General features: G+C 47.2%; 1 protein-coding gene across 3 annotated transcripts in view; it reads right to left on the bottom strand.

The window, feature by feature from the left end:
• Positions 1–27,607, bottom strand: part of LOC119461780 (complement factor B-like) — a 190,843-nt gene that overhangs the window by 67,464 nt on the left and 95,772 nt on the right. For all 3 annotated transcript variants that reach the window (XM_049672156.1, XM_049672157.1, XM_037723155.2), the window contains exons 6-7: positions 21,119–21,360; positions 15,114–15,246 (exon numbers count right to left, since the gene is read on the bottom strand). In XM_049672156.1, the coding sequence (XP_049528113.1) occupies positions 15,114–15,246; positions 21,119–21,360 (375 nt within the window). The remainder of the gene's footprint in view (positions 1–15,113; positions 15,247–21,118; positions 21,361–27,607) is intronic.

Genomic DNA, 27,607 nt, shown 5'->3' with positions numbered 1-27,607 from the left:
CGCAACGCCTCCTCCTCGGCCCGCCGTTGGCGCATGCGATCGATATTTCGAGTTAGCTCGACGTCGTGGTTAGCAGCATCCGCCCGCCATTGGCGCTTGCGTTCCACTAGAAACCCAAACATGTAACCAATACAGTTAAACCTGGATATAACGAAATTGATAAATTTCCGAAAAACTTCGTTATAAAGAGGATTTCGTTATATGCAGGTTCGGTGCGAAAATTTGAAGAAGAAACGCTTACCGTATTTTACTCGATTCTAACGCGCCCTCGATTGTAACGCGCACCCGTTTTCCGTTTTCGTTGAAGCACTCATCCTTGGAATGTCACACCAGGTACCGGATGCGTGGACTCGTGTCGTTTCGCACAAGCGCGGGGCATCGGAAACCAAGAGCGAGCGTCACGATGGCGTCGTAGCGTCGTATAGTGTTACTGTAGAACCCCGCTGTTACGACCCCGGGTAATGCGTTTTCCCGGCTGTTACGTGGTTTTCGGCCGGTCCTAGCACAGCTCCCATAGAACCCAATGCATTGGTAACCCCGCGGTTGCGTCGCAACTGTGGGACCGTTCCCACATCGTACGTTGCGAACTGCCACCCCGCGCTGGCCCGAGCGGCCATTTTGACTTTTCATGCCGCTTGGCTTGGTGTCTTGATGATAGCAATGGCCGCCCAAAGTGCCGGGGGCGACAACTATGACGTATTTTCGGTTTCCACCAGCAAAAGTATGGCCATTGAGATCCGTATTTGCTATCTAAAGATGGTGTCTATGACGCGTTCTGGCCCTAAAATTGGTTTTGGCTCATAAGCCGCGTTTACATGAACGCGACAACTGGCGCATCGCATCGCATCACATTAATTTTCTAGTGCATCGCATCCATGTAAACGGGGATAATGCGCTAGGAAAGCGCGTCGCATTAATGCGTCAGGCAGGGGTGGATTGAGACGCGTAAGTCGACTTTCGCAATGCATGTAAACGCGATTACAGCGCATTAGGAATTATAGGAAATACAATTTGCTGTGGATCTGCTGGGCGCTCGCCGAGCTGCTTCGCGGCGTGACGCCGGAAGCGTCTGCAAGCGCTGCTTTGCGTTCAATGTGCGTGTGCCGCCACCAGCGCACCAGGGGTGATGCGCTACATGTAAACGCTAGCGCATCGCATTACACGTGATGCGCTAGGAAATGTGATGCGCTACTGTCGCATTCTGTCGCATTCATGTAAACGCTGCTATAGATGTTCCGTATAAAGTCCAAGGGCGATAACGCTGTCGCCGCGCGCTGTATGCTGTATGTGCGAGTGAAAAAGTGCGAAGGGAACCGATGACCGCGTCTCAATCTCGCGTGCGCCTTCTTCCGTTGCGCTCGAGGCACCGGCGAGGGAGCGAGGGAGGGGGGCGGGGGGGGGGGGGGTAGCGGGCGGCGTTGTACTGTACTCTGGCATCAACTGCGTACTGCGCGGTGGCAGGCGGTCGCGCGGTCCGTATCTTCAAAGCGATCTGCGTTGGGGCAGAGTCTAGGCAGTGTAGGTGCGGCGCCGGCTCGTAGCTTTGTGCGTGCTGTGCGTTCTCGGCGCTCAGTTCGCATTGAAGCGATAGACAACAGCACGAAGGTCACTTCGCTCGCTTCTGCAGCGGCGCTTCCACACGCCGCCAGCGTTTGACAGCGCGTGTCCGCGCTCATCGAGTGTGATGTGTCAGAGCGTCTGCCACTCGCGCACGTCGGCAATATCAACTGGAAAAGGGGAGTACCGGCTTGGAAGGCTAGGCCAGCTGCAGCAAGCGGCAGGATCCGGTTTGAATGAGAGGGGGAAAGGTCACGCCCGCGGCGGCGAGATCGCCGGGTCGAGGGATGCAGGCCCACCTCGCATACGCTTGCACGCACGCACATGTGGCACATGTGCGCTCGCTTTGCAGTCCGTCGCGGCGGAGAAGGTGCTTCCGGTTGCTGCACGCGCAAAAATGACAAAATTTGGGGCGAAATCTCTAGGTTGTCGGCGGGGAAAATTCGTTATATCGAGGGGGTTTCCTGCTGCCACTTCGTTACGTAGAGGTCTCAAATACATGTGCTTCTATGGAGTAACGGCGGTGAATAGAAAAACTTCGTTATATCCAGGAATTCGTTATATGGAGGTTCGTTATAAGCAGGTTTAACTGTAATTGAGAAACGCTTCAATACATCGTCAGGATTAACCCACTGCTAAACACCGGGGCTGCACGTTTCAGCTTCGCTGGTTAACCATCTGTAAGGAGTGCTTGGGCGGTGTTTCTGTAATCTATATTAACGATCTTCCGAACTTTACCCCGCACCTCCACCAATTCTAAAGGTGTTTATTTGGAAGAGTTTGGAGCAGCGCAACGTCGACGGGCAGGGCAGTTACAGCTTCAAAAGCACGAGAGCCTTTGCTGAGCGAGAGCGCTCGACCCACTAGCGTTTAGATCCAGTAGCGCTGAACCCACTAGCGTCTGTCTTCTTCGCTACACACTAACCGTATGCTTGGTTACTTTCGCCGTAATTCTAGCTCTGCCCCTTCGTCCCTGAAGCTAACCCTTTACAAAACTTTAGTTCGGTCCAAATTGGAGTATGCTTCAGCCATTTGGGATCCGACTCAGTCTTCATTAGTTTCTACTCTAGAAAGTATTCAAAACCGCGGTGCACGCTTCGTATTGTCTAATTATTCTCGCTATGCAAGTATTTCATCAATGAAACGAACTCTTAACTTACCTGATCTTTCGTCACGCCGTAAATGTTCCCGTCTTTCCCTTTTTCACAAAGTTTTTCATTTGAACCCCCTTTTAAAAGAAACCCTTCTTGCCCTTCCGTCTTAAATTTCGTCCCGCACTGACCACAGCCTCAAAGTCGGGGTGCCATTGTGCCGCACAAACCGGTACAGTGACTCATTCATCCGTAGGACAAGCACGGACTGGAATCGCCTCTCCGCATCAGTCGCATTCATCACCGATTCTACCAACTTCAAGAGCGCTGTTCGAATGCCTTTTGTTAATATTTCTGGTTTGTATTTTTGCTGCATTATTTTTTTGTTTTTGACTCCACTCCTTTCTGTAACGCTTTTGGGCCTGGAAAGTACGTGAAATAAATAAACAATAAATAAGTTCACCGGCTACAATTGCTAAATTTCAATATGTTTCATAAATAATTTACTATGAAGTTAATTAGTAATTTTTTGTTGATTAGTTGAATAGGTGTTTCGATTTCTCGTACTAATGTCCGCCTCATCAATGATAAAAATTATGCTACCTGCCGCAGGCGCTTTCCAAAAGTCCGTAAAAATTAAAAATGAACACCCTGTATGTTAAAAATGGCACCTACTGAGGAGGGTGGGCATGGGGAAGGAGAAATTAGAAGAGAGCCTCGCAGCACGACTTACATCAAGAAGTAACGGCCCAACACCTGATCGCCACATCAAAGCGCGCGGTAGGTTTAATGCGGCCTCGTTGCAGGGTGCAGGGCAACAGCTGAACGGGTGCGCACTGATTTGAAACTACTGCGAACCAAACAACATTGGCCAATACGTTGCCTCTCAGAGACACGTGTTGACCCTATATTGCGAGGTAAAAAGTAAAGGAAATGGCTTGACGGTGAGTTCGCTTGCCAAGACTTGCTGCCTCACTTAATGCTTTCTCCGTAGTTTATTTCTTCCTCCATGGGAGCGGGCTCTCTTCGCCCCCAGGCAGCCTGTGTGACGTGTGCGTAAAGTAGGGAAGCGCTTGGCAATCTCGGCAGGACTCGGGAAAACAGTCGACAGTCGTTCTCGGACTTCGCAGCTGTGTTGTCGTTGCTCGTACTCCGCATTCTACAGTACAATTTCAAAATGTTCACGCCACTTTATCCACTGTCTGGAAAACGATTAATCGAAGTGGTTTAATCGATTAAACCGATTAAATTAAAGGTACCCTTAGAAAAATGGGTTTGACCTTTCAATCACCCGCGAGTCACCAACCAGTCACCCAAGTCACCTCCCTGTGGACTCGTCCTTCCTGTATACCGAGTCTGCAGATTTTCTGCAGACTCCGTGCAGACAGCCTGCGGACTTGTCTGTATACTGTGTGTGCACGCCCAGTGCGCGCATGTGTGTGTATACGTATACGAATATATATATATTCTAAACCATGATAGGTTTATCGTTAAAAAATGGTTAGTTTTGCCATTTTTACATTACGAAAACTTTGCCACTGATTACTATAAGCACAGTCTGACAATGGCAGTAACCTAAGGCAATTAATTAATATTAATTGAAATAAGGTAATGGCTACAATGCCTGCAGTAAATACAGCAGTGGTGCTATGGGTCGATTCATAACCTGGATGTAAGCATACATATATACAGGGTGCCACACAACGCCATGCGATCACCGTAAACATGGTCGCTTCTGGTGCCGGCCAACAGATGGCGCCACCGGGAGCACGGAGTGTGGGTAAAATTACAACTGCTACTATTTTCCCGTCTTCAGCTGTCGGCAGGTCGGTACATGTGCATGCGCGCTGCATTAACGCCGGCCGATGTGTAGTTTATTGGTGTGTACGCTGTGCCGACAGAAAGTGTGGTGCTTTTTCTGTGTATTAATGATCCAAAACCCCTGGGACCGCGTAATGTCGCGTGCAGTATCCTTCGTGTGCTACGCCGATTATCGTAGTTAGGCCCGTCGCACTTTCTTTGTTCCCGGCTCGTGAAAAGCCTCAGGTTCTCTCGCTACGCTCGCATCGTATCAGAGTGCACAGAAGAATTTGTTGAAAGTCGTGGTATCACGTGCTACTAGTTCATCCACAATTCTACGGTGCTTACGCTGGATGGACCGTACACCGACGGTTCTTGCCGTGGTACCTGTGACACGAAGGAGCGGTTGCCGAGTACGCCTAAAAGGCAAGTCGGGCGCTTGCGCGAATTCTTGTAGTCTGTGAAGTGTACATTCTTATATTCATCGCAAGATGACTAGTGAAGCGGCAAAAATGATAGATGTGCTTTCCGAATCTTCGTTGTTTTGTGGCAGTGCAGATATTGCATGCAGTTTCATCAAAATTGCGCTGAAACGTGTTGATTTTTGGCTGAAGCTTTATCGTTTTTTTGCTTTCTTCTATGAAGTGTGCTAGCGCCGGGGATTATTTGTTCTGAATGGGCACAAAATTCAATCAGGAAAAGTTACCGTTTGTGTCCGTAATTTCTCAGCGAGAAATATTGTATACGTATTTCTAGAAGTACGTCGATGTGTTGTCTTCACGGCTAACGACTGCGTGAGATGGCACCCGATTGCTTCGTCTGACGCATTGCCAAATTTTAGCTTATATACAAATTGTTCTATTTATATAATGTCGTCAGAAAGCCTGCCTTTCTTGTGTTGGATGTCCTGTGTGTTCTCGTGTATTTCTAAAGGTTTCTGATTTTACTAAGACGCCGAGATTTCGACGGAAATGTTTGTTTTTAAACTGATTTTTTTTTCTCTCTCCGGAAAAGGGGGGGGGGGGTCTGTTCTTTTTCAGCGCGACGTCCTTTGGGACAGTGATTTGTTGCGCCGCATAAAGAAATTAGGTTTTCGAACGCTTTTCATGTGCTAAAGAATTTTCTTCATAGTACAATTCACACTTTACTTACTACAGATCTGCGTTTGAGTGAAGCTTTTGATAGTAGATTCATGTTTGCTGCAGTGCCATTTACATGTTAAATAACCGCCTGTGATTTAATAATCGGACATTTGTACAGCCAGATGCAGCTTCCTGGAGCTGGTTGTACGAGACTTTTCACAATATAACATAATCTTGTTAAATCGCAAGTTTGCAGTTAAAACAGAGATTACAGTAAACTGAACTTTTTTTATTGTTTAGGAAAGTCACAATTTTGGTGAGCCAGAGGCATCTCTACACCCCATACGAACCTCCGGCACTTCTGAAACCTGACAACACGGCAAAGCGTCTGATCTGCATGCTGCGACAAGGTGTGTACAAAACGGTCACTGCCACTTACACGAGCTATAGGTTTTGGTTGGTATAATTCATACCTGGCAACTTTCCTGAGTTGCCCGACAAAAAAACAGGAAGGCTTTGGTTACCTTCATTGTTACAATTTTTTGTAGACTTCTAACATCCGTGCCTGCACAGATTCTGTGTTCTTAATCATATTTCCCTAAGTAGTCAAAATTGTGTATTACATTTTTTTGGTGGTGCGGTGGGTATTGATTCCCATAATACTACAGAGAAAGGGACCTCAGAACAAAAAGCCACGAAAGGTGGTTTAAAAGTGTTCGAAGCCCGGAATTCAACATTCCGTAATACGGCACTCTGGATTACAATTCATCTGTATTCCGGGTCGTCACGGTTGACTTACCAAAATTCAGGAAATTGTTTAAGCTATGTAACCATTGTATTTTGCCAATATACGACAAGACGTTCTTCCTGATATTGTTTCAGGGTTGTACTTCCCAAGCTGCGTCCCTAAACTATGTCTCTAAAATTCACTCTCGTTCTTTTACAGAATATACATACAGCAAGTTCAAGTGCACAGACATTAAATTGAAGAGGGCATAGGTTCCATGCTGCGGCAAGTGGGGTCCAAGAGCGACTCCTCTTCCGAGGAATCAAGTGGCGAGTAGATATTCTGACTCACTACTTCATCGTTCGTTGTGATGGGGCAGGCACTGTGCCACACAAAGGTAGTGGAAACAAAAACACATGACAAGTGAAGCGCGAACTGTCAACTGAGTTTGGTGAACAAGGAAGAACCTATACCCGAAGCCACTATCATCAGCTGGCTGCAGGTTATATGTGCTAAAAAGGCGGAGATAAGATAATCAGAATGAATCAAAACTGACAAGGCGACCCACTTGAATCATATCGAGCCGATAATATGTTGGAAAGTGAGTGACGATGAGGTAGAGCCACCAACGGCTCGCTCTCGCAGGCTTCAGCACCAGCCACAACTGTGTAAAATGATTCCCATATCTCTCGTCACTTTGTGCTTGCTTCTGAGGAGGATTTCCGTGCTCTGAAAAGATGGTGTGCAACCGCATCTCGTGCAGTGCACAGACAAGTTGCCTGTGCCTTTACTAGGCTGGGAGCATATCTGTGATCCTAGAGCTTCTGATTCCAGCACCGGTGCATAACGTAAGCGCAGTTGCATGTGAGCGGTACTTTGCAAATGGCTCCCGCTTCGCACGCAACATGTCCCCAATTTTTCATGTGCGAAGAGGCAGTTGTTTATAAGATACTGCTCACATGCAGCCATGCTTACGTAGGATAAATGTGCTGGTGCTTGAATCAGTCTCGGGGGAGCAGAGATATACTTTCAGCCTAGTAAATGCCCCAGTCAACTTAGCTGCGCACTGTACCAGATGCGGTTACACACTGCATTTTGAAAGTACGAAAATCCTGTTCAGAAGCAAGCGCGCAAAGTGATGAGAGAGATAGTAAAAGCATTTTGCATGGTTGCGGCTGTTGCTGCAGCCTGCGTGAGTGAGCTATCTGTGTCTCTATCTCATCACCTAACTCAATTTATAACATATCGCCTCTATATAATTCCAGTGGGTCACCTGGTCGGTACTGATTCATTGTTATTATCTTTTCTCTGCCATTTTAGTGCGTGTAACATCCAGCTGAACCTAGTGGCTATGAGTATAAATCCTTATTAATTAAGCTAGGCTGACAGTTTGCGCTCCACTTGTGTGTTTTAGCTTCCACTAACTTTGTGTGTCACAGCACAACAAACGATGAAGCTAAACTAGAGCCTTTTTAAGCTTTGCTTACCTTACTCACTACTTCAGTCCTTGGAAGATATATTTTTGTTTCGAACCTGGCAGCCATGAAGAAATCACAGAACGAATAAACAGTGCAAAGAATACTATTGCGTCTTCTATTTCATTGCATGCGTGCATGCATGCCAGTTCCCAATAGGTGGGCTACACAGATTCTCCCAAATGTCTGCTCATTTTCTGCATCCTGTGACCACAGTCTCGACAGAATTTCTGCAGACATTCTGCATCCTGCGGCTACACAGGCTCTGCAGACTTTCTGCAGAAAGGGTGTACCAATTGCCCGCTGGGAGGTGACAGGAAGTGACAGAAAGTCTGTCACCTGTCTGCACGTATTCTGCATCCCGGGTGAGTCAGAGTCTGTAAGATTTCTGCAGCAATACTGCAACTTTTTTGTAAGGGTAGACATCGATGACGATTAATTGTTTTGCGGCATAATTTTAGTCGATTAATTGATTAACCGTTCATCGATATCACCATCCCCACGAGAGCAGTCCAGGACTACTCCCGGCTGCTATCGGCGCAGCGAAACTGCTCTTGTTCTACCACTGGATGACGGCTCTCCCACTCCTGTTCTACCACTGAAACACGTCGCCTCTAGAACGAGCACTTTCAGCGTGCTTTTGAGTGCTCCTGTTCTCCAAATGGAATTCGCCATTAGCCCCGATCACTCGGCGAACGAGTTGAGGAGGAAATGCATGGCTAGGGAGGAGGGCCACTTTTAATCGTCCGTAGATCTCCAAATATGAGACCCTTCTCTTAAATTGTGATGCGAATGTTTTACTGTAGCTGTATCCTACAAGTCTACAAAATTTGTCCGAACCATTTCAGGGACCCTTTAATGTCGACTGGAATATCGGCTATCCCTGTTTGCTCACTGATCCACATCGCTCTCTTCCTGTCTCTTAAATTAGGCCTAACATTTTCTTTCCATCGCTCTTTGTGCGGTCCTTAACTTGTTCTCGAGATTCTTTGTTAACCTCTAAGTTTCTGTCCCATATGTTAGCACCGGTAGAATGCAATGATTGTACACTTTTCTTTTCAATGACAGTGGTAAGCTGCCAGTCAGGATTTTGTAATGCCTACGGTATTCACTCCAACCCAATTTTATTTTTCGGTAAATTTCCTTCTCATGATCAGGGTCCCCTGCGAGCAATTGACCTGGATAAACGTACTCCTTTGCAGACTCGAGAGGCTAACTGGCGATATATCGTAGAATATCCCTTCTTAAAGCCAGCCTGTTCTCTTGGTTGGCTGAAGTGAAGTGTTGCCCTGATTCTATTGAAAATTATCTTGGTGAATATTTTATACAATACTGAAAGAAAGCTAATGGGCATATACTTCTTCAATTCTTTAACGCCTCCCTTCTTACGTATTAGTATAATGTTGGCGTTCTTCCAGCTCTCTGGCACACTTGAAGTCGTGCGTCATTGCATATTGATACACGCATACTGCGTGTTTCTTGTGGACGATACGCGCGGGTGCCCCGACAACGCGGGTGCCCCGCGGGTGCCCCGACGCGCGGGTGCCCCGACGCGCGGGTGCCCCTGCTTCTGGCTCTCGAGCTGTCAGCTGAACTGGCCAGCGCTTTAGCTATCCTTTGTAAATATACTTTGTAAATAGTCTCCAGTTCCTAATTCTCCGTTCGCGTAACATTTTCGTGGAGAGTGTCGTTCCCCGTCCTCCCCACTGAGCTCCGCAGCGGCCGCACCATCCTGCTTTCCACTATGGCTCCCGGTGACGACACCTCGTCTGCATCTACTCCTGCGACCCCGACAAAAACGTACGTCACGGTTGCCAATCCCCGCGATGCTGGCATATTCTTCGGCCAAGATAATGTCGACGTTGAGGACTGGCTCCGCCTATATGAGCGTGTTAGCCGAAACAAGTGCTGGGACCCTACCATTATGCTGTCGAATGTCCTATTCTATTTGGCCGGAACTCCTCGTGTCTGGTTCCGCACACACAAGGACGAGATCTCTAAGCAGGGATGCTTTCAAGGACCTCTTTAGAAATCCGACCGGGCGGCAGCTGGCTGCTAGAAAAGAGCTTGCTACCCGAGTTCAGACTTCTACTGAATTGTATGTCTCTTACATACAAGACGTGCTCGCTCTTTGCCGGAAAGTCGACGAGAAAATGGCCGAAGTTGACAAAGTCAGCCACGTACTCAAAGGGATCGCGGACGACGCGTTTTACTTGTTGGTCTTCAAGAATGGTTCCACCATTGACGTCATTGTCAAGGAATGCCGCCGCTTTGAGCTCGCCAAAAGCCGCCGCCTCATTCCACAGTTCTCCCGGCTCCCTAACATGGCTGCAACGTCGTCTTGCGTCGTCCTTACCGCTCCATCACCCTTACATGAGAACGTGACACGTATCGTTCGCAGCGAGCTCGAGGCTACAAGTCCTGCCCCATTCCATCCACGCCCACTTGACCTCACCATCGACCAACCAGCCCCACCGATTGCTCTCATTCAGGCGGTTGTGCGGCAACAATTTCCCAACCTAGGTTTTCCGGCTGCCTGCTCTGTCTCTGGACCTGACGCCCGACCGGTGCCGACAGCTGCACCTCTCAGCGATCTGTATTCGCCTCCCAGATATCGCAATCCTACACACTGCCACTGTTGCCACCGCATTGGCCACGTCGCTCGCCACTGCCGCACCTCCTGGACATCGCCGTATTCGAGCTACTTTGTCCCCGTCTCCTCGCCCATATGCCGACCCTCGCAGCTACTCGCCTCGCCGTATGCCTCCTTCCTCTGACGTATCCGTCGATGACAGTCGTCCCGCTCGTTCGCCGTCACCTCAGCGCCGTCGGTCCCTGTCGCCCCAGCCATGCCGCTATTCGTCGCCGACCAATTATGGACCCTCCCGGACGGAAAACTGGACCATGCACCTCCTGGAGGTAGTGCTACATTATCTACGTCCTGTCGAAATCCTCCATTGACGCTCCCAACGAACCAGACCTTACTTGATGTTCACGTCGACTGTGTCCATAATGAGTTGTAATCTCCGTCGTCGAATGAGGAAGGTCCTCACACCTGCTATTACACGAGCCATACGCGTCGCCGGTGGCTGCACTGTTGTCACTGGAATATGTACTTCCCACATAAGTATCGCCGACCGCCACGTTCTAGTTCTTTTTACAGTGCTGACCAATTGTCCCCATGACTTAATCCTCGGACTCGACTTTCTTACGCCACGTTCAGCTTTGATCGACCGTACTGCGTTACCTTTTGCTTCTAACTTCCTCTAATTGTGCATATTCGTGCCGAACTGCAGAACAACTTTAGTTTGACCGCCTTCGTCCGCCTGGCCGCCTGCCGCCTTGACTTTCGTCGATTTGCAATAATCTTTTCATGTGCCCGATGGTAATTACGTCGCCACACCTGTTTCTGATGTCCTTTTGATGCGTAATATCACTGTGCCCCACTCCGTCATCACCGTCGCCGATAACCGGACATGCCTCCCCGTCGTCAATTTTGGCCCAACAAAGGAACTTCTGCCCCAGGGCATATTGGTTGCAACGCTACGTGCTATCGGAGATGACCACGCTTTCAGTAGATGTCTGCTCCGATTCTTTACCATGTCCACAGGATGCTATTTGCCCTGACGCAACATTTCGTCCCATGATTGCTGCGGACCTATTGCCTGAACAAGCATGAGCTCTGTGTCGACTTTTGGTTTCCTACCACGACATCTTCGACCTCAACAATCGACAGTTGGGCCAGACTTCAATTGTTAAGCATCACATAAATAGTGGTGATGCCAGTCCTATTCATCGCCGGCCATATGGAGTTTCTGCTTCAGAGCGTAAGGTTATTCAAGATGAAGTGAACAAGATGCTTGCCAGAGGCATTGTTGAACTCTCCTCGAGCCCTTGGGCGTTGCCCGTTGTGCTTGTTAAAAAAAAGATGGCACATGGCGTTTCTGCGTAGATTATCGTCATCTAAATCCAAAATTACCAAGAAAGACGTCTGCCCCTTGCCTCACACTGACCACGCCCTCGATTTCTGCGACGGTACCAACTACATTTCATCAATAGACCTTTCGTCTGGTTATTGGCAAATTTATGTGGATGAAAAAGACCAAGAGAAGATCGCGTTCGTCACCCCTGATGATCTATTTCTGTTCAAAGTTAGGCAATTCGGTCTATGCAACGCCCCAGCAACGCTCGAACGCATGATGGATTCTTTGCTTCAAGGGTTCAAATGGTCAACATGCCTCTGCTACCTAGACGACGTCGTTGTATTTTCGCCTACATTTGAGACACACCTTGAGCGCTTATCAGCTGTTCTTCAAGACGCGAGGCTGGGCTCCAACTAAATTCATCGAAGTGCCACTTTGGTCGTCGGCAGATTACAGTGCTGGGCCACCTCGTCGACGCTTCCGGTATTCAACCAGACCCGGAGAAAATTCCTGTTGTCACATCTTTTCCTGTATCTCAGTCTGTCAAAGACGTCCGAAGTTTTGTAGGACTCTGCTGCTACTTCTGATGGTTCGTTAAAGACTTCGCAGCGATTGCCCGACCACTTACTGATCTTCTGAAGAAGGACGTGGCGTTTATGTGGTGCCCCGCTCAAACTGCCGTGTTTGCCCACCTGACCAACATTCTCACTACGTCAGCTATACAGGCCTACTTTGACCCGTCCTGTCTTACAGAGGTCCGTACCGATGCCAATTGTCACGGTATCGGAGCCGTCTTAGCGCAACGCCAACAGGGTCAAGATCGTGTTATCGCCTACGCTAGCCGCCTCGTCACAGCAGCGGAGCGCAACTATTCGATTACAGATCGTGAATTCCTGGCTCTCGTCTGGGCGGCTTCCAAATTCCGCCCGTACTTGTATGGCACGCACTTCTCTGTAATCACGGACCACCATGCGCTCTGCTGGCTTTCCTCACTCAAGGACCCTACTGGCCGGCTTGTCCGCTTGGCTCTGCGGCTGCAAGAATATTCCTATGCCGTAGTGAACAAGTCAGGTCAATTGCATGAAGACACAGACTGTTTATCACGCTATCCAGTGGGCGAACCACCCGCCGACCCTGACACCGATGCTGACGCTTGCGTTTCCTCCGTTTCTGATCTGCTACACTTCACGGACGAGCAACGCCGTGAGGCCACCTTGCAGGCCATCAGTGATCGCTTAAAATCTTCGCCTTCTGATTTGTCCCTTCACTTGTTTGTTCGCCGGGATGGTGTATTATATCGCCACAACGTGCGCCCCGAGGGTCCTGCCCTGCTCCTCTTCATTCCTAAGCACCTCCGGTCAGCTGTTCTCCAAGAACTTCACGACTTACCAACGGCAGGTCACTGCGGCGTCTCCCGCACCTACGACTGGATTCGCCGACGCTTCTTTTGGCCAGGCTTTGCCCGCCCCGTCCGGAAATACGTTGCGGCGTGTGAGAAATGCCAGCGTCAAAAAACACCATCAACGCTCCCTGCCGGGTGCCTTCAACCGCTTGACATTCCTTCCGAGCCATTCTTTCGCGTTGGGTTGGACTTACTTGGCCCTTTCCCACTATCAACGTCTGGCAACAAGTGGGTCGATGTGGCGACAGATTACGCCGCGTGCTACGCCATCACCAGAGCGCTTTCAACAAGCTGCGCCGCATATGTCGCCGATTTTCTTTTACACGACGTGATTCTCCAGCATGAAGCTCCACACCAACTGCTCACTGACCGTGGTCGGACATTCCTTTCTAAAGTAATCGCCGACATCTTGCTGTCCTGCTCAACCAAGCACAGGCTGACTACGTCTTACCAGCGACAGACTAATGGTCTTAGGGAGCGTCTGAATCGAACCCTGCGGATTGGGACCTTGCCCTATACCCTATGTCACTTTTGCATATAATTCTTCGCATCACGACACTGCCGGTTATTCCCCGTTCTTTCTGTTGTTCGGCCGACAACCCACATTGCCATTGAACGCATCCCTTTCATCTGCCGCAGCAGATACTAGCGAATATGCACTTGACGCCCTCACCAGGCAGCCCAAGCTCGCGAAATTGCCTGCGCTCACCTCCTGACCTCCCAAGAATACCAACGGTGTTTGTACGATCCTCAACACAGAGACGTCCACTTTTCGCCTGGATATCTGGTACTCCTGTGGTCCCAGACTCGTCACGTTGGCGTGTCAGAAAAACTCCTGTCTCGGTACACAGGTCCATATCGAGTGATGCGTGCCGTGACTCCAGTTACTTACGAAATCGCCCCAGATAGTACCAGTGCCTCATCTGCCCGAATTGCACTGACGTTATGCATGCCGCACGCCTCAAATCATATTACTCTCCTGTTACCACCGATATTTAGACCCACCTGATCGGTGCTTCTGCCGCCGGGGATCCTCCTTCACGCGTATTGCCTGTTTCTTGTGGATGATGAGCGCGGATGCCCCGACGAATAAGACGAACTGCTTCTGGCTCAAGAGCTATCGGCTGAACTGGCGCTGCAGTTATCGTTTGTAAATATACTTTGTAAATAGTCTCCAGAGTCTAATCCTTCGTTCGCGTAACAATATAAAGGGCCGCAAGCTTTTCAAGCATGATGTCTCCTCCATCTTTGATTTAATCGACTGTTATTCCATCTGGTGTTCTCGGGTATTACTTCCCAAAACCATGCCATGAATATGAGGCCCGCCGAAGTGGGGGACTTCGAATTAATTTTTACCCCCTGGGGTACCCGATGCATGGTGCAGGGGCGTTTTTGTATTTCGCACTCATCGCAATGCCGCCGTCGTGGCCGGGACTTGATCCCGAGTCCTAGTGTTAAGCATACCACATCTGTAGATTACAACGTGACGATAGGGCCTTTTGCAATTAGCAATTTCAATTAAACATCAGCATTCATCTGCACTTGGAATGTCTTGGTATGTTCAAACAGAGAATGCGTTTTGCGCTGAGATCAAATTTTCATCCCGCTTGGTAATTCGCACTACCGTTTGCGTATTCGTTAGAACCTTATTTGTTACGGTCACAAGATCTATAAATCTCTAAAAGTTTCATTAGCATATTTTAGCCGCATGAACATAACATATTAGCTGATAGGAATGCCAAAAGTTTTATTAGTACACAGTAATTGAGAACAACTGTACACCGGAGCGTGTATCAGGGAGGCGCCGGCCGCGTAGTAATTGCAAGACATTTTAGTTTATTTCATCAGTATACCCTCAACAATTGGCCTAGTGGCAGAACAGAAATCAGAATTTGCAGATGATGAATTTTTGGTATCACGCATCGGCGTTGAGGATAGCTTTACGATAACAAGAAGTCGTTTATTTAGTACTTCAGGATTTCTTATGCCAAATATACCAGACTATTTTAGTCAATATATAATATTCTAAGCTACATGAGGACATAAAAATTCGCACCTGTGTACTTTATTCCATCCAATCTTCTCAGCACTACGTCCTGGTCATCCACTTCACGGGGGTCGATAATCAGGTTGGCATCTTTAGTGAAGACAATCGCTCCTACGCGATGACCATCGCTTGTTACGTTCACCTGAGGGCAGCGTACAAAACGTGGAAAATATTCTAATAAGCACACCATGCAAATAGAGCAGCGACAAGCTGCATTACAACGCGCTTTCAAGTTATCTGGTTTGAATACACTTTTTTTTCAACTTTAGGCACTGCAAAGACGAATTCTAACTTCATATGTTTTCAGTTCGGTCACGGGGTAGCAGACCAGTGAGTTTAGATCTTGTTTTATGTCTTATCGTGCTGATCCTTGGTCACAGTATCCTTAGTAAATATCAGTAAAGGCGTAGTAACTGCCATTTCGAAGTGATTTGTCAGTTTCAAAGTAATTCGCGTATTAGCTCGGCTTAGCCGTTATTAACATCACTGGGCACTTCTTGATGTCGGATAGGGGCCGTTCTCTCCAGTGGGAGTCAACCGCTGTAGACAACATTGGTATTGCTCGTGGAATGCCAGAGCTCCGATCAAATTCAAATCTAGGTTCTCCAGCTGCGCCATACTTGGGCTATCGAGGCCCTATATTCAGCAGGAATCGTTGCTGGTGTCATATACGCCCTGTGATCATCTTCATGAGGTTAAATAAACTCTTCTGATATCTCCGTGGAAAGGAGTGACGTGCCCTTAGACTGTATATCGTTTCTGAACTGTTTCTTTTGCAGAATTCGTCCTTTGAAACCCCGTATAGGTACAAGGTTTGAATGTAGTATGTTGTTTTCATAGTCTACCAACGACAGCTCAGCTTAGAACTCTTTTCTAAGAAAAAGCTTTAAGGGATAGAGCGCGGAGGGGCGAAGGAAAAGTTAACTGAAAAAGATTAGTTGGAGAGACTTGAATCTCAGAAAACAACCATATATACAGCGTGTCCCAAATTTCATGCATCAAGATTTAAAGATACGCAAATGCCACGTAGCTGGACAGAACCAAGGTAATGCTTGCCGTCACTTGGAGATACTCAGATAGTTTCTTGCATTCCGCCTAATTACACTAGTGTTAATTAATTAATTTCTCAAATATGACAATATGATGAAAAGTGTAAATGAGAAAACTGTAGATCAATACGAAAAACTCCCAATACAGCTTTCTGTTTCTGCAACTACACCATTACGTAGGCACATTCATGCCTATATACATGAATACAAACAAATCAGCGAAGACACTTGCATAGTCAATTAAATTCATGATATGCCAACTGCCATGCACCAAGTTTGAAGAAAGGTGAGACCTCCTGAGGTCAGTGAATTGTATTGTACGTACTTCTGAACTAAAAACAGCATCCATTATTTTTTGTTATTGCTAGTTAAATTGAATTTAAAACTGATGACATTTTTTTATTTTGTATATATATATATATATATATATATATATATATATATATCAATACGACATTTCTTAACGCATTCAAAGCTATTAAGTTACATAGTTTGCGTCGAATTATCTATTTCAGGGTTCTATTTCTGGCTTATTTCAATCAAAGCCCGCGTTACACAAAGAAATGCCAAAATAAGAAGTCAAACTCGACTGCACATTTTCTAACTGCAGCCGTGCTGCTTTTAAAGCGGCTGCAAAGAAACGAAACATGCTCCATGCCTAAGCCCTCACTTGTATCGTTCATTCAGGGCGTTTATCCCGGTATTGCCGGGAAATTCTTGCCAGTGGCGCGACTCAGCTGTGAGCCCAGTGAGGGACCTTCGAGAAGCAAGTTACATGAAACAGCAGCATCATAGATCCTCGAAGATCCTTCTACGGCAGAATAAAAAAGTTGCTCTATACGCGATGCAATATATAAATTATATTCGTTGCCTTTGCGTTTCAGGACACCTTCGACTGCAGCTTGTCACGCTGGTAGCTGTCGAAAACACACCTAAACGTGTATACTCTTGCTCTGAAAATAAATCAATTTTAACACAAGTCCAGTCGACCTCGCCTTTCTTGTGCTTGGTACTTAAGCACGTATATTTCCAAATATGCTCAAGCCACAATACCACCAATTCACTACCTGACCTATCACACAGCTCTGTACATACGCAGAAAATAAACGTATTGGCTGTCGGTTGCAATCTGCTAATATCGAAGAATAGTAGTTACGCAGAATATACGAGACCTATCAGCTGCCTCCTGTAACAGTCCCTCCCGACGCTGCATAATGTCTGACAATTGCCTTAGAGCCCCAATGAAGCTCGCTGAACTTCACACTCAAGGGTCAGAACCTTAGTGAGTGGACTTATGAGTGAGTTTTCCCACCCTTGCAAAAGTGACAAATTGGCCAGAGAAATATGGTTATATGATTGGGCAAGAAAGTCATTAAGAATTTATATAAAATCCATGCGCTTTGGCGTAGAAACGTCTCCATTATCAAAAACATACAGACAATAGTTGGTAACGAAGGACTATCGCAAGAAAATAATGGCTTCGCAGTTATAAAGAGCGTAAATAGCACATATTATGTTACCGGATAGTAAATATAGATGCGTACACTGCAGGCCAGTACAAATAGCGCTAGAAAACTTATGAAAGTCCACTAAGGATAAACTGAATACAGCAACAGCTATTATCGGTTCATTCCCGCATTTAGCAGCAAGCTAACCTTAACTACAGTGAGGGGTCGTTTTTCGAGGAAAGAACGATACAATTCCAATGAAACCACCAGTTTACTCACGAAGATGGTTGCCAGCAAGTCTACGTTCAACGGAGGCAGCTTTCGAAGTTTTTAAAGCTATCGTATGCTTTGGGCGCAGCACCAAATGCGTTGGTGAAAAAGAAATGCGCAACATACGCGTCTTTAGCAGTTTACTACATTGGCGGTGTCTGATTATCACGCTTTCGTACCGGACACCGGCACATTTCCATTCGGTGATGCTTTATCTGTAATTCCAATCCGTCTCTCTCCTTAAACCTTTGCGTGCTTCTGTTCTGTAAGAAGTGCACTGTCGAAGCCACACAAGGTCTGCCCCGCGATCCACGGTACTATGTAACACTCTGTGACGCTGTCGTGTACCTGGTAAGCCAGTTACCATTCTTCGCCAGCTAAAACAAATTGACGAGTTGGCTCGTCTGAGACGGATGCTCCCTAGTAAGCAACAGTGATTTTGACGTCACCGCTTTCGTAACACCCGCCCTGGCAATAGAAATGTCGGGCCAGGTAGCATGACGTCATGGATTAGAGTGAACCGGCCTTGTGCTGTCTAGGTGGTGCTGGCTTCAAACGACGTTCATCATACGTTCCTCATTTTGATGCAAAGATGTAGTGAAAAAAAGACTGTCACTAGCGCCACATGCGCTGCGATTTCGCAGCGATGTCTTTTCCTACGCCATTCATTTTCACGATTTTCTCACTTCGTGAGTAGTTTATGATGGCGGTCCGCCTGCCTTATATCGGTAGGCTGCGAACGGTGTAAGATAAAAGTAGCATAGAATGGGGCGCAACGCATGGCTGCAATATCACGGCCTTGTTTGGCCGCCTGAAATAACGCCATTTATCGCACCATTCGGCGGGCGCCCCTGTAAGCCGCTGGTTATCAGTCAGCGTCCACATGTATCGGCTTCCGCGTTTTCAAAACCTTATTAAATTAGAACACTGGATGTGGCTAGGACTGCCACTCCTAGACTAGCGCCACGGCACCGTTCATGGATCACGACAGTTAGCTTATCGAGTCGACAAAAATATGTGACCGGCAAAAGTATGTGATCGGCACAAACCAAGAATCCAAGTTGGCCAAGAATCATGGTCTGTGTTGGTAGACGCCCGCCTTCGCCATAACTGCCGTGCTTCACTTAAGTGCGTTCTGTGAATTCGTTAAGAGGGAGAATGTGAAGAGTCGCTGTTTAGGCCGGCAGCCTTTAATGTCAGCACCGCTGCAAGAACATAGCGATGGTGGCCATTCAAGGTCGAATCTAAACACAATGATTTTGTATAACCAGCGAGAAACAAGGGTGCAGTGGTTTGAGAAATAAATGGTGATGCGGATCGAGAGAGGAGGGCGCTGCGGCCGAAGAACGAGATACGATACAAGACCAACCTATAGGCTTGTCACCTGCAAAACTGTCCAGCGAATGGTTATAGGAATTTGGATAACAGGCCAATGAGTGTGCTCGGCCATTCATATTGTTCCTTGAGCTGATCGAAATGCCACACTGGTAGTGTGGGCTGTAATCGAAGATACATGACGCAGATCAGTGAGACTCCGTCCCTCGCCTGTAACGTGGGCGTCTTGGCTCAAATAAATATTTTGCAAATAAGTTACCATGTGTGTAGCTACGCGCTTTTTAGTGTGTTAGAGCATTACGGCTTTACGGTGACTGTGTATTATTCTCTGCCCTGTTTATTTTTCCGCCAGCAAAGATATCTTTGATAATAAGCGAAAAATGGGCGTGTTGGTATGGAAGCATGGCTAATTCGAAGTGCAAACTACTGGGACACAAGCTAAGGCACGAGGGAAAGACCGGACGCAGTGCTCTTCCTTGTTTCGTACCCTATTTTCATCACCTCATGCCTTCAAACTCGGTGATCAAGCTTCAGAAGAGACTTATACCTCTGTCACACGAGCATGCAAAAACTCTTTTACCCAAGCGGTCTTTTACCAAGTTGAAAGAATTTTGAATGAGGAGCTGTTGCACAGGAAACACATGGCGCCGACATGCGTCGACGCCCTCCTTTTAGTGTTTCCTTCTGGACACGCTACCGAAAGCGTGGCGCTAGCGTTCGAATCAATATCGGCCAAAAAAACTTATGTATCTCGAAACATAAAATGGAAACTTATTGTTTACACGTTTTTCGAATAAATTTTGCATCAAAAACGTTAATATAAAGATTTATTGTAGTAGCTTAAAGAGCGTCATCACGTGACATCCCCAGCCCGTTCGACCTGCTTACGAGAGTACAGAAGAAAATGAGCATTACTGGGTTTACTACACCTTCTGCGAGACATAAAATTATTTTTTATGATGAGCCTAGGTGACAGGAAATTACGCATTTGATTATGTTTTAACCCTTTATGATAACCCATATGATAATTGCTGGTGCCCACTGGTTTCGAGGCTACTCCTTTTCGGCCGTAAAGGAGATCGGCGAACTCCTCTTCCAGAAAAGACCGCTTCTGAAAAAGAGATCGCTCCCTGTCGTGGGTCTGCGGGCGAAACTCTTTTTCGGGAGAAATCTTTTTGGGCAAAAGACTTTCGAGTGCCCATGTGACAGGGGTATTAGTTGTTCACAAGAAAAAATCTTTACTGTCACTTGCAGCGTCAGGCAATACCTCCCGCTTAGACCCGCCGCTCCTCGTTCGTGCAACGTAGAAAGCTTGCCCCTTGAAAATTAAAATAATATTTGTGAAAAAAAAGTAGTTGCAGCATCCACCTTACAGGCTCATTTACCGACCAGACAACATTCTTCTTGCTTTTTAGTTCTCTATACTATATGTATTGGGACTCATGCGATGCATGCTTGAATAACATGCATTATATCTTTTTTGTGCTGCCTGTGTTTTAATGTCTGCGTTATTGAAAGCGTCATCCTCTTTTCTGCCGTTTATTACTGCCCTTAAGGAAGTTGCTTTGGCCATCCCACTGTCTACTACCGTATTCTCGTAGGTAGGTCACTGTAGTAGCATCTACTTCTGCCCGCGAAGGTAACTGTGCTGTTCTGGGAAGTCATCGTGTTCACCACGATGGGAACTCATCATCGTGTTCACTATACCAGCATCATCCTTGCTCTTCACATCCTATCTCTGTTATTCCCCCAACCCCCTTCCCCAGCGTGGAGTAGCAGGCTAGAGGCACTTCACTCTGGCCGACCTCTCCACCTTTCTGCCATTAAAACGTCTCTCTCTCTCTCTCTCTCGTCGGTATGGTATTATCGATGCTGTAGACAAGCCTTATAAAAGGTGGACGAACGCCTATACCTTTCGCGCAATGGCCTTTGCAAGGTTGATTCCCGTGCGAAAGTTCTTTTCTCCGATGCTGCTGGAAGCGTCGAAGAGGAAGTAAATGCAATAGGGCTTAACGCCCGGTGCGTTCAGGTGCAGTGTCCGGCCCATGGCTTTAGCGTGGTCCACAAGGCTCTTGTTGTAGCTTTCCCTGATTTCATTTGTTTTGCCTGCGAAAGTATCGCGCACCTGCACCGTCTTGTCGTAGTAGAACTTTCCTGCGAACAAAGGCCATGTATTAGTGGAAGGAAAACGCACATACCATATTGTTAGAATGCAAAATGAAAAAAAAAGCCATATGGTCCCACGCCCTGTGGGAATCGATGTATAGCAGAGCAATAAAGCAGTGTGCAGGGAGCCCATTATGTTAACTAAACGACCATGCGAACACCAACACGACGGCGGCTGTTTCATGAGCTACATGACCGGCATGTCATGATATTAATGTCATGAGTCCACAGGAGTCCCTTTAGCTACGCTTAAGAGACCTTTAGGCGAAAGCCTTCATCATGCTCATGACTATGACTTCGACCATCAAACTTTCACCTTTTCCTTCACTTAGTACCACATCCGAACCCATGCCATTGATTTCTGTGTGTTAATCTTTTTTTTGCTGAGTCGTTGTCATTTCTGCTGGGTCATGGTCATGACTATGACTTCTACCACTATCCTTTACTGTTTCCTCCACTTAGTACCCACGTCGGAACCCATCTCAGTGGTTTTTCAGTGTTAATCTTTTTTTGCTGAGTCATTGTCATTTTTGCGCAGTCATGCTCATGACTATATGACCACCACCACCACCACCACCTATATGACTTTTACCGTCATCCTTTAGTATTTCCTTCACTTAATTGTCACGTCAGAGCACATTTCACTGACTTTTGAGTGTTAATCTTTTTTCGCCGGGCCATGGTCATGTTTGCTGAGTAATACTCATGACTATGAATTCTACCACCATCCTTTAGTGTTTCTGTCCCTTAGTACTCACGTCCGAACCCATTTCAGCGTTTTTATTGCGATAGTAATTATATGGACACTCTAAGCGGATTTCTGCCCTCGGCGTCGCAGTCGCCGTGAAATTCCGTATGAAGCCCAACGGCGATGAAATTGTCGCCACACGCCGTATGCTGTATGTGCGATGAAAGCGCGCCAGGGACGCGCGCTTTAACGGGCAGCGACCACACAGCGGAGAGCAAACGCGATTTCTTGCATCGTGCGAAAGGCCGTGGGGGGACGGGAGGGAGGGGAGGCGACGTTTAGCGTCATATAAAAACGTTGCGAAGCGAGAAAGTTGTAAAAAATGTCACAGTTTCGCCCTAAGGGCGAAGCAATGAATGCGATAGCAACACAGCAATGTCATACGAAATAAGGTGAGCGGCTTTGGTAGCAATATGAATTGTAGTAAACATGAGCTGATTAAGTAAGCAGGTGTGCTGCGGCGTAAGTAAACCGACATGAAGAGAGACTCGATGACCACGAGAAGGCGCGTGTGAAACGGTGGTGTTGATGAGAAGCGCTTCCCGTGGGCAGCGCGTGCGAAGGGACACACCTGTAGTGCTGCACTGCCGATCCGGGCAGCATTGCATGTGTAGCGTCCGTTGGAAAATGTGGCCCGACTATTACTAACTGAATGAACAAGCGTGGTGTGAGCGCGCACAAACACGAATAGATCACACTGAATGACTGCAGACAACGACTGTCAAAACGCTGGCAGCGAGCCCATACGCCGCAGCGGGCGAAGGTACGTGCGGTCTATCGCTTCAACGGAAAGTGAGCGGCGAATGCACGGCGCATAAAGGTCAGAGCCGTGTGGAGATAAGAGAGGGTGCGGGCGAGCGACGAGCGCGGTTGCTGGCAGAGTAGAAGTACGCCCCCCCCCCCTCCCGCGCGCTCCCTCCAGCGCTGGCTTCCCGCTTCCTTGCTTGCGCGTGGGTGATTGAGTGCATTCGCTCTCCGTGATAGCGCGCGTCCCCGCACGCTTCCGCTCGGGCATACGGCGCGCGGCGAAGATTTTATCTATAGGGAACCTCACGGCGACGGCGACGGCGACGGCAGAAATCCGGTTGAAGTGTCCGTATAATTGCTATCGCAATCAAACTTCCGATGCTGCTCGACGAGTGTCCCGTTCTGATCTCCTCGAAAGGCTCCGAGCCGCCGCAATGCACCGGCAACAGTCACCAACGCCGCGCGCGTTCGGTACGAACGGGGGCAAAATGCCGACGGCGTCGACAACCGTTCTGCGCGTTGCTGGTGCTGCTACATTTCCAACTTTATACAGCTGATAAAACTACTATCCTTACTGCGTATCATCACCAGCCTATATGTATGTTGAGTGGAGGATGAAAGCCTCTCTTTGTGATCTCCAACTACCCCTGTCTTCGGCTAGCTGATCCCAACTTGCGCCTGCAAATTTGCTAACTCCGTATAGCTCTCTACCAATTTGCTATCGCAATTGATGCTTCGCCTTTCGTGTGAAACTGCGACATTTTTACAACATAAACTGTTATGGGCTGATTCCAATAGCCGTTTTGGGTCGCGATGATGCGGGCGCCGCCGCCCCGTAGCCACTATCGCAGGAAATGCCAAAAAAACTACCCGCTCTGCGCCGGGATCGAACCCAGGCCCACTGCGTGCGAGGCAGATACTCTACCACTGAGCCACGCAAGCTTTTTTTTTTCTTTATTGCCACATTGAACACCACAATAACACAAAAACATACATTCGAGGGTACAGAATCCAGGAACTGGCTTTGCGCTAACCCGTTAATATTCGGGCATGTTTAACATTGCTCCAACTCTTGGCAGCCATGCAGGCTCTGGGGTTGAAACTAGGTACACAGTAATAATTGTATTAATGCTTTCCTTGAAATATAGCCGTATCGGTTTCGCGTCCATGTCAGCGTTCCGCACTGCCGTCCTAGATCGCCAAATGCTGTGGCAGGCCCAGGAGCATAATGAGTCAAATGGAATACCATCCTCATGTTCAACTGGCAAAAATCGTATACCGAAAGAGTCCACAGGTAGGTCTTTCTTGAGAGTACGTTGTAAGATGTCCCAGACGAAAAATGCTTCCCTATAGTCTAGGGATACATGCTCGATCGTTTCTGGCTGCCGACAAATGAAACAGTGAGTCCCCCAAGGTAGAAAAAATCTCTTCTCTTCCAAATAAGTCTTCACATCTATTGTACTTGTATGCAATTTGAAGAAAAATGTTGAAACTCCTCCTGGTGCACTCATGCTTTTCACTCGTTTAAGAACGTTTGCCCATGGTCCGGCACAATATTGTGATCTATACAGAGGAACTGGTAAGACAATGTCACACAGATCCTTGTATAGTTTTTCCGCGACACAGTCCAAAGAGTGTCCAATGAAAAACGAGCCTGCAAGAAAATATATTACAGGTAGACCTCTTTTAGGCATCCACCCAGGCCTCCCGGCATACTTTCCGACGCGACTACAAAGTTTGGTAATGCTCTTCCTAGTCTATCTTGACAAACAGTTCGTAAAAAGGGGTCTGATACATCGCGACAAAACATGAATTGGTTAACTAGCTGCCTTATGTACAGGTGCGAGAGACTCAACACACCACAGCGCACACGTCGAAATAGGTTGGTTCGCCGTGTGCGCTCCCACGTAGATACCCAAATGAAAACGGCCAGAACTCTATGCAACTTTTGCACACTATCGCGTGAACAATGAATTACTTGCATAATATACGAAAGTTTCCCTATTAAAAACAAATTACACATCGTTTCTCTCGCAAAGATTGACCAGTAAAAGCAGTTAAGGTTATCAGCCTTTTCGCGCACTTCGACAATTTTCCGCCGCCACAAAGGCTCACTGTCCTTTTAATTTTCCAACGGCACTCCTAAATAGGGTGCTAAATGTTTGGGGTCGCTGGCCAGTTTCCATGCCAAAATCCCAAGCACTTTACCCAGTTGATTGCGCTGCCACTAACCCCACAGAAATCTTGAACAACTTTAACGGCATTAATGATACTTTTATGATCCGCACAAAAAATGCTATGTCGTCTGCATATGCAAGCAGACGTACTTCCGCTGTATGGAGACGGAAGCCTCGTATAGTGGAGCTACTGATTATGCTCAAACAAAAAGGTTCAATGTACATGGAAAAAAGCAATGGCGACAGAGGGCATCCCGGACGTACCGAGCGTTCCATTTTGATGCGCGCTCCAACCACCTCATTTACTATCAAACGCGTCGTGCAACCTCTATACGCCATGGCAACACCCTCTCTTAAAACCGATCCAACGTTCACGTGTTCTAATATAGCCAACAGTATATCGTGAGGCACTCCATCAAACGCTTTTTCAAGATCTAGCTGTAGCATTTCGATGCTGTCAGAGTTAGCATCACGACACTGCAGAACGGAACGGGCTTTATGTAAATTTGTAACTATTGATCGACCTTTTATGCCACAAGTTTTATGTTCACCGACTAATTCTTGTATTACAGTTTGCAGCCTCTTGGCAAGAATTTTCATGAATATTTTGTAGTGTATGTTTGTAAGTGATATCGGTCTGTACGAAGTAACTTGCATGAGCTTATTCGTGTCTTTAACCTGAGGTATAAGAACAGTGTTTGACGTAAGAAATGATTGTGGAAGTACCGACATATCGAAATCCTCGTTAAAGAGTGACACTAAGACTACATCTACTTTTTTTCCTTTAGAACCTTATACAACGATGTTGTAAGCCCATCTGGGCCCGGGAACACTCACGCTTATACTCACGGCATTAGAGTGAGAAAATTATTTTTAAATGGGTCTATGTCGACTTCATGCACGAATGCACTTTAGTATTCATAAAACGCTCTTTGGATACCTTCCTTATCTGTAATAACAGCGTTTTTCCACTCTACTTTTGCTACTTCGTTTAGGTGCGCGCGACTTTTTTCCAATCCTAGTGTGCGCTTGGTGGGAAACTCCCCACCAATTAAGCGCTCGGAGCGAGCTCTGACTACTGCGCCTTCGTACTTCTCCGTATCTATGATTTCCAATACCTGCTTTATGGTACTTATGTCTTCTTTAAACGTTCCGGGCTGTCTGCACTCTTCTGAAATGAACATGCTTAGGTTGGCTCGGAGCACATTTTCTACGCTTTCTTGCTTGTGCTTTATGGCACCTAACCTTTCAATGGCCTTCATTTGCACTTCCTGCTTAAAGAGCTCCCAGTGTTCCCCAACTTTTTTATAATACTCTTTGTCAAATTTCGCGATTGCGTTTGTTACATGGCTTATAAAAACGTCGTCTTTTAAAAGCTTATCATTAAGTTTCCAATTTTTTCAAACAAATCTACATGTTTTATCTTTTCTTTTTCCGACACGAAATGTTACGAAGCAGTGATCGCTAAATGATACTGGCTGAACCCGATATTCTCCGATCAACGGTACTAAATCTGCAGATAAATAGGCGCGGTCCAACCGCGCGTGGCTTTGACCTTGAAAATGGGTAAAGCGAATATCATTCCCAAACCCACAACATTCACCCACGTCTTCCAAACAATGCTGGTTGGCGATATTATTTAAGGAAACAACACTGATATCCCTATAAGGGGTCGAGCTGCTTTTGTCGTTTGCCATGCATACACAATTGAAGTCAGCACTGACAATTACAAACCGATCTGTAACATAGTAATTACTGAGAGTTTCAAACATTTCTTTTCTCTGTTCTGCGTTTGTATATGCATAAACGCATAATATGCGCCAATTGCGTTCAAATAACGTAATGTCACCAACAATGAAATGGCCTAAATTACATGTCACCACTTTCTCTACAACTGCACCCAATATCCTACCTATCATCAGCACACACCCCGCCGACTTTCCCACTGCATGACACACAGTACATCGTACTGACTAGTAAAGAGGCGCACCATACTATCCGCCTGTTTTAGGGGCGAAGCTCCTTAGGGTGTGGGTCTGTCCCTCCTCTGTAGTATGTAGTAATAGTCGTCGTCGTCGTCGTCGTCGTAGTAGGTAGCCACGTCTACTTTTATGAAAAAAAAATTTCCGAAAGTTGTGTCCGTAGCGCGGAATCGAACCAGGGACCCCTCGCTTCCGAACGCGCGGCGCTAACCACTACGCCCCGAAGCGCACATGGACACACGCACCACGATGACAATAAATACCCAACATTAACGAAAGACTGCGCGTTTCTAACGCGTTTGTGCTAGCGCGTTACGGCCCGTGTAAGAAGCTGGTGTAAGACGCTGTGGCCTCTCCGCCTTACCCCCGTATTCATAAACGCTCCTCGACTTGAACTTGACTTGCCACCGCCTTGGCCAGCGCGTTCGAAACGCGTTGAAGGCGGTGGCAAGTCAAGTTCAAGTCGAGGAGCGTTTATGAATACGGGGGTTATACTCTCTCAGCAGTCATGTGATGGCGTCGGCAAACGCGGTGCACGTTCCGGCATGTGTAAACGGCTGCATAAGACGCTGTGGCCTCTC

This window comes from Dermacentor silvarum, chromosome 8 (assembly GCF_013339745.2).
Source record: "Dermacentor silvarum isolate Dsil-2018 chromosome 8, BIME_Dsil_1.4, whole genome shotgun sequence".
NCBI lineage: Eukaryota > Metazoa > Arthropoda > Arachnida > Ixodida > Ixodidae > Dermacentor > Dermacentor silvarum.
This window is presented reverse-complemented; position numbering and strand designations above follow the sequence as displayed.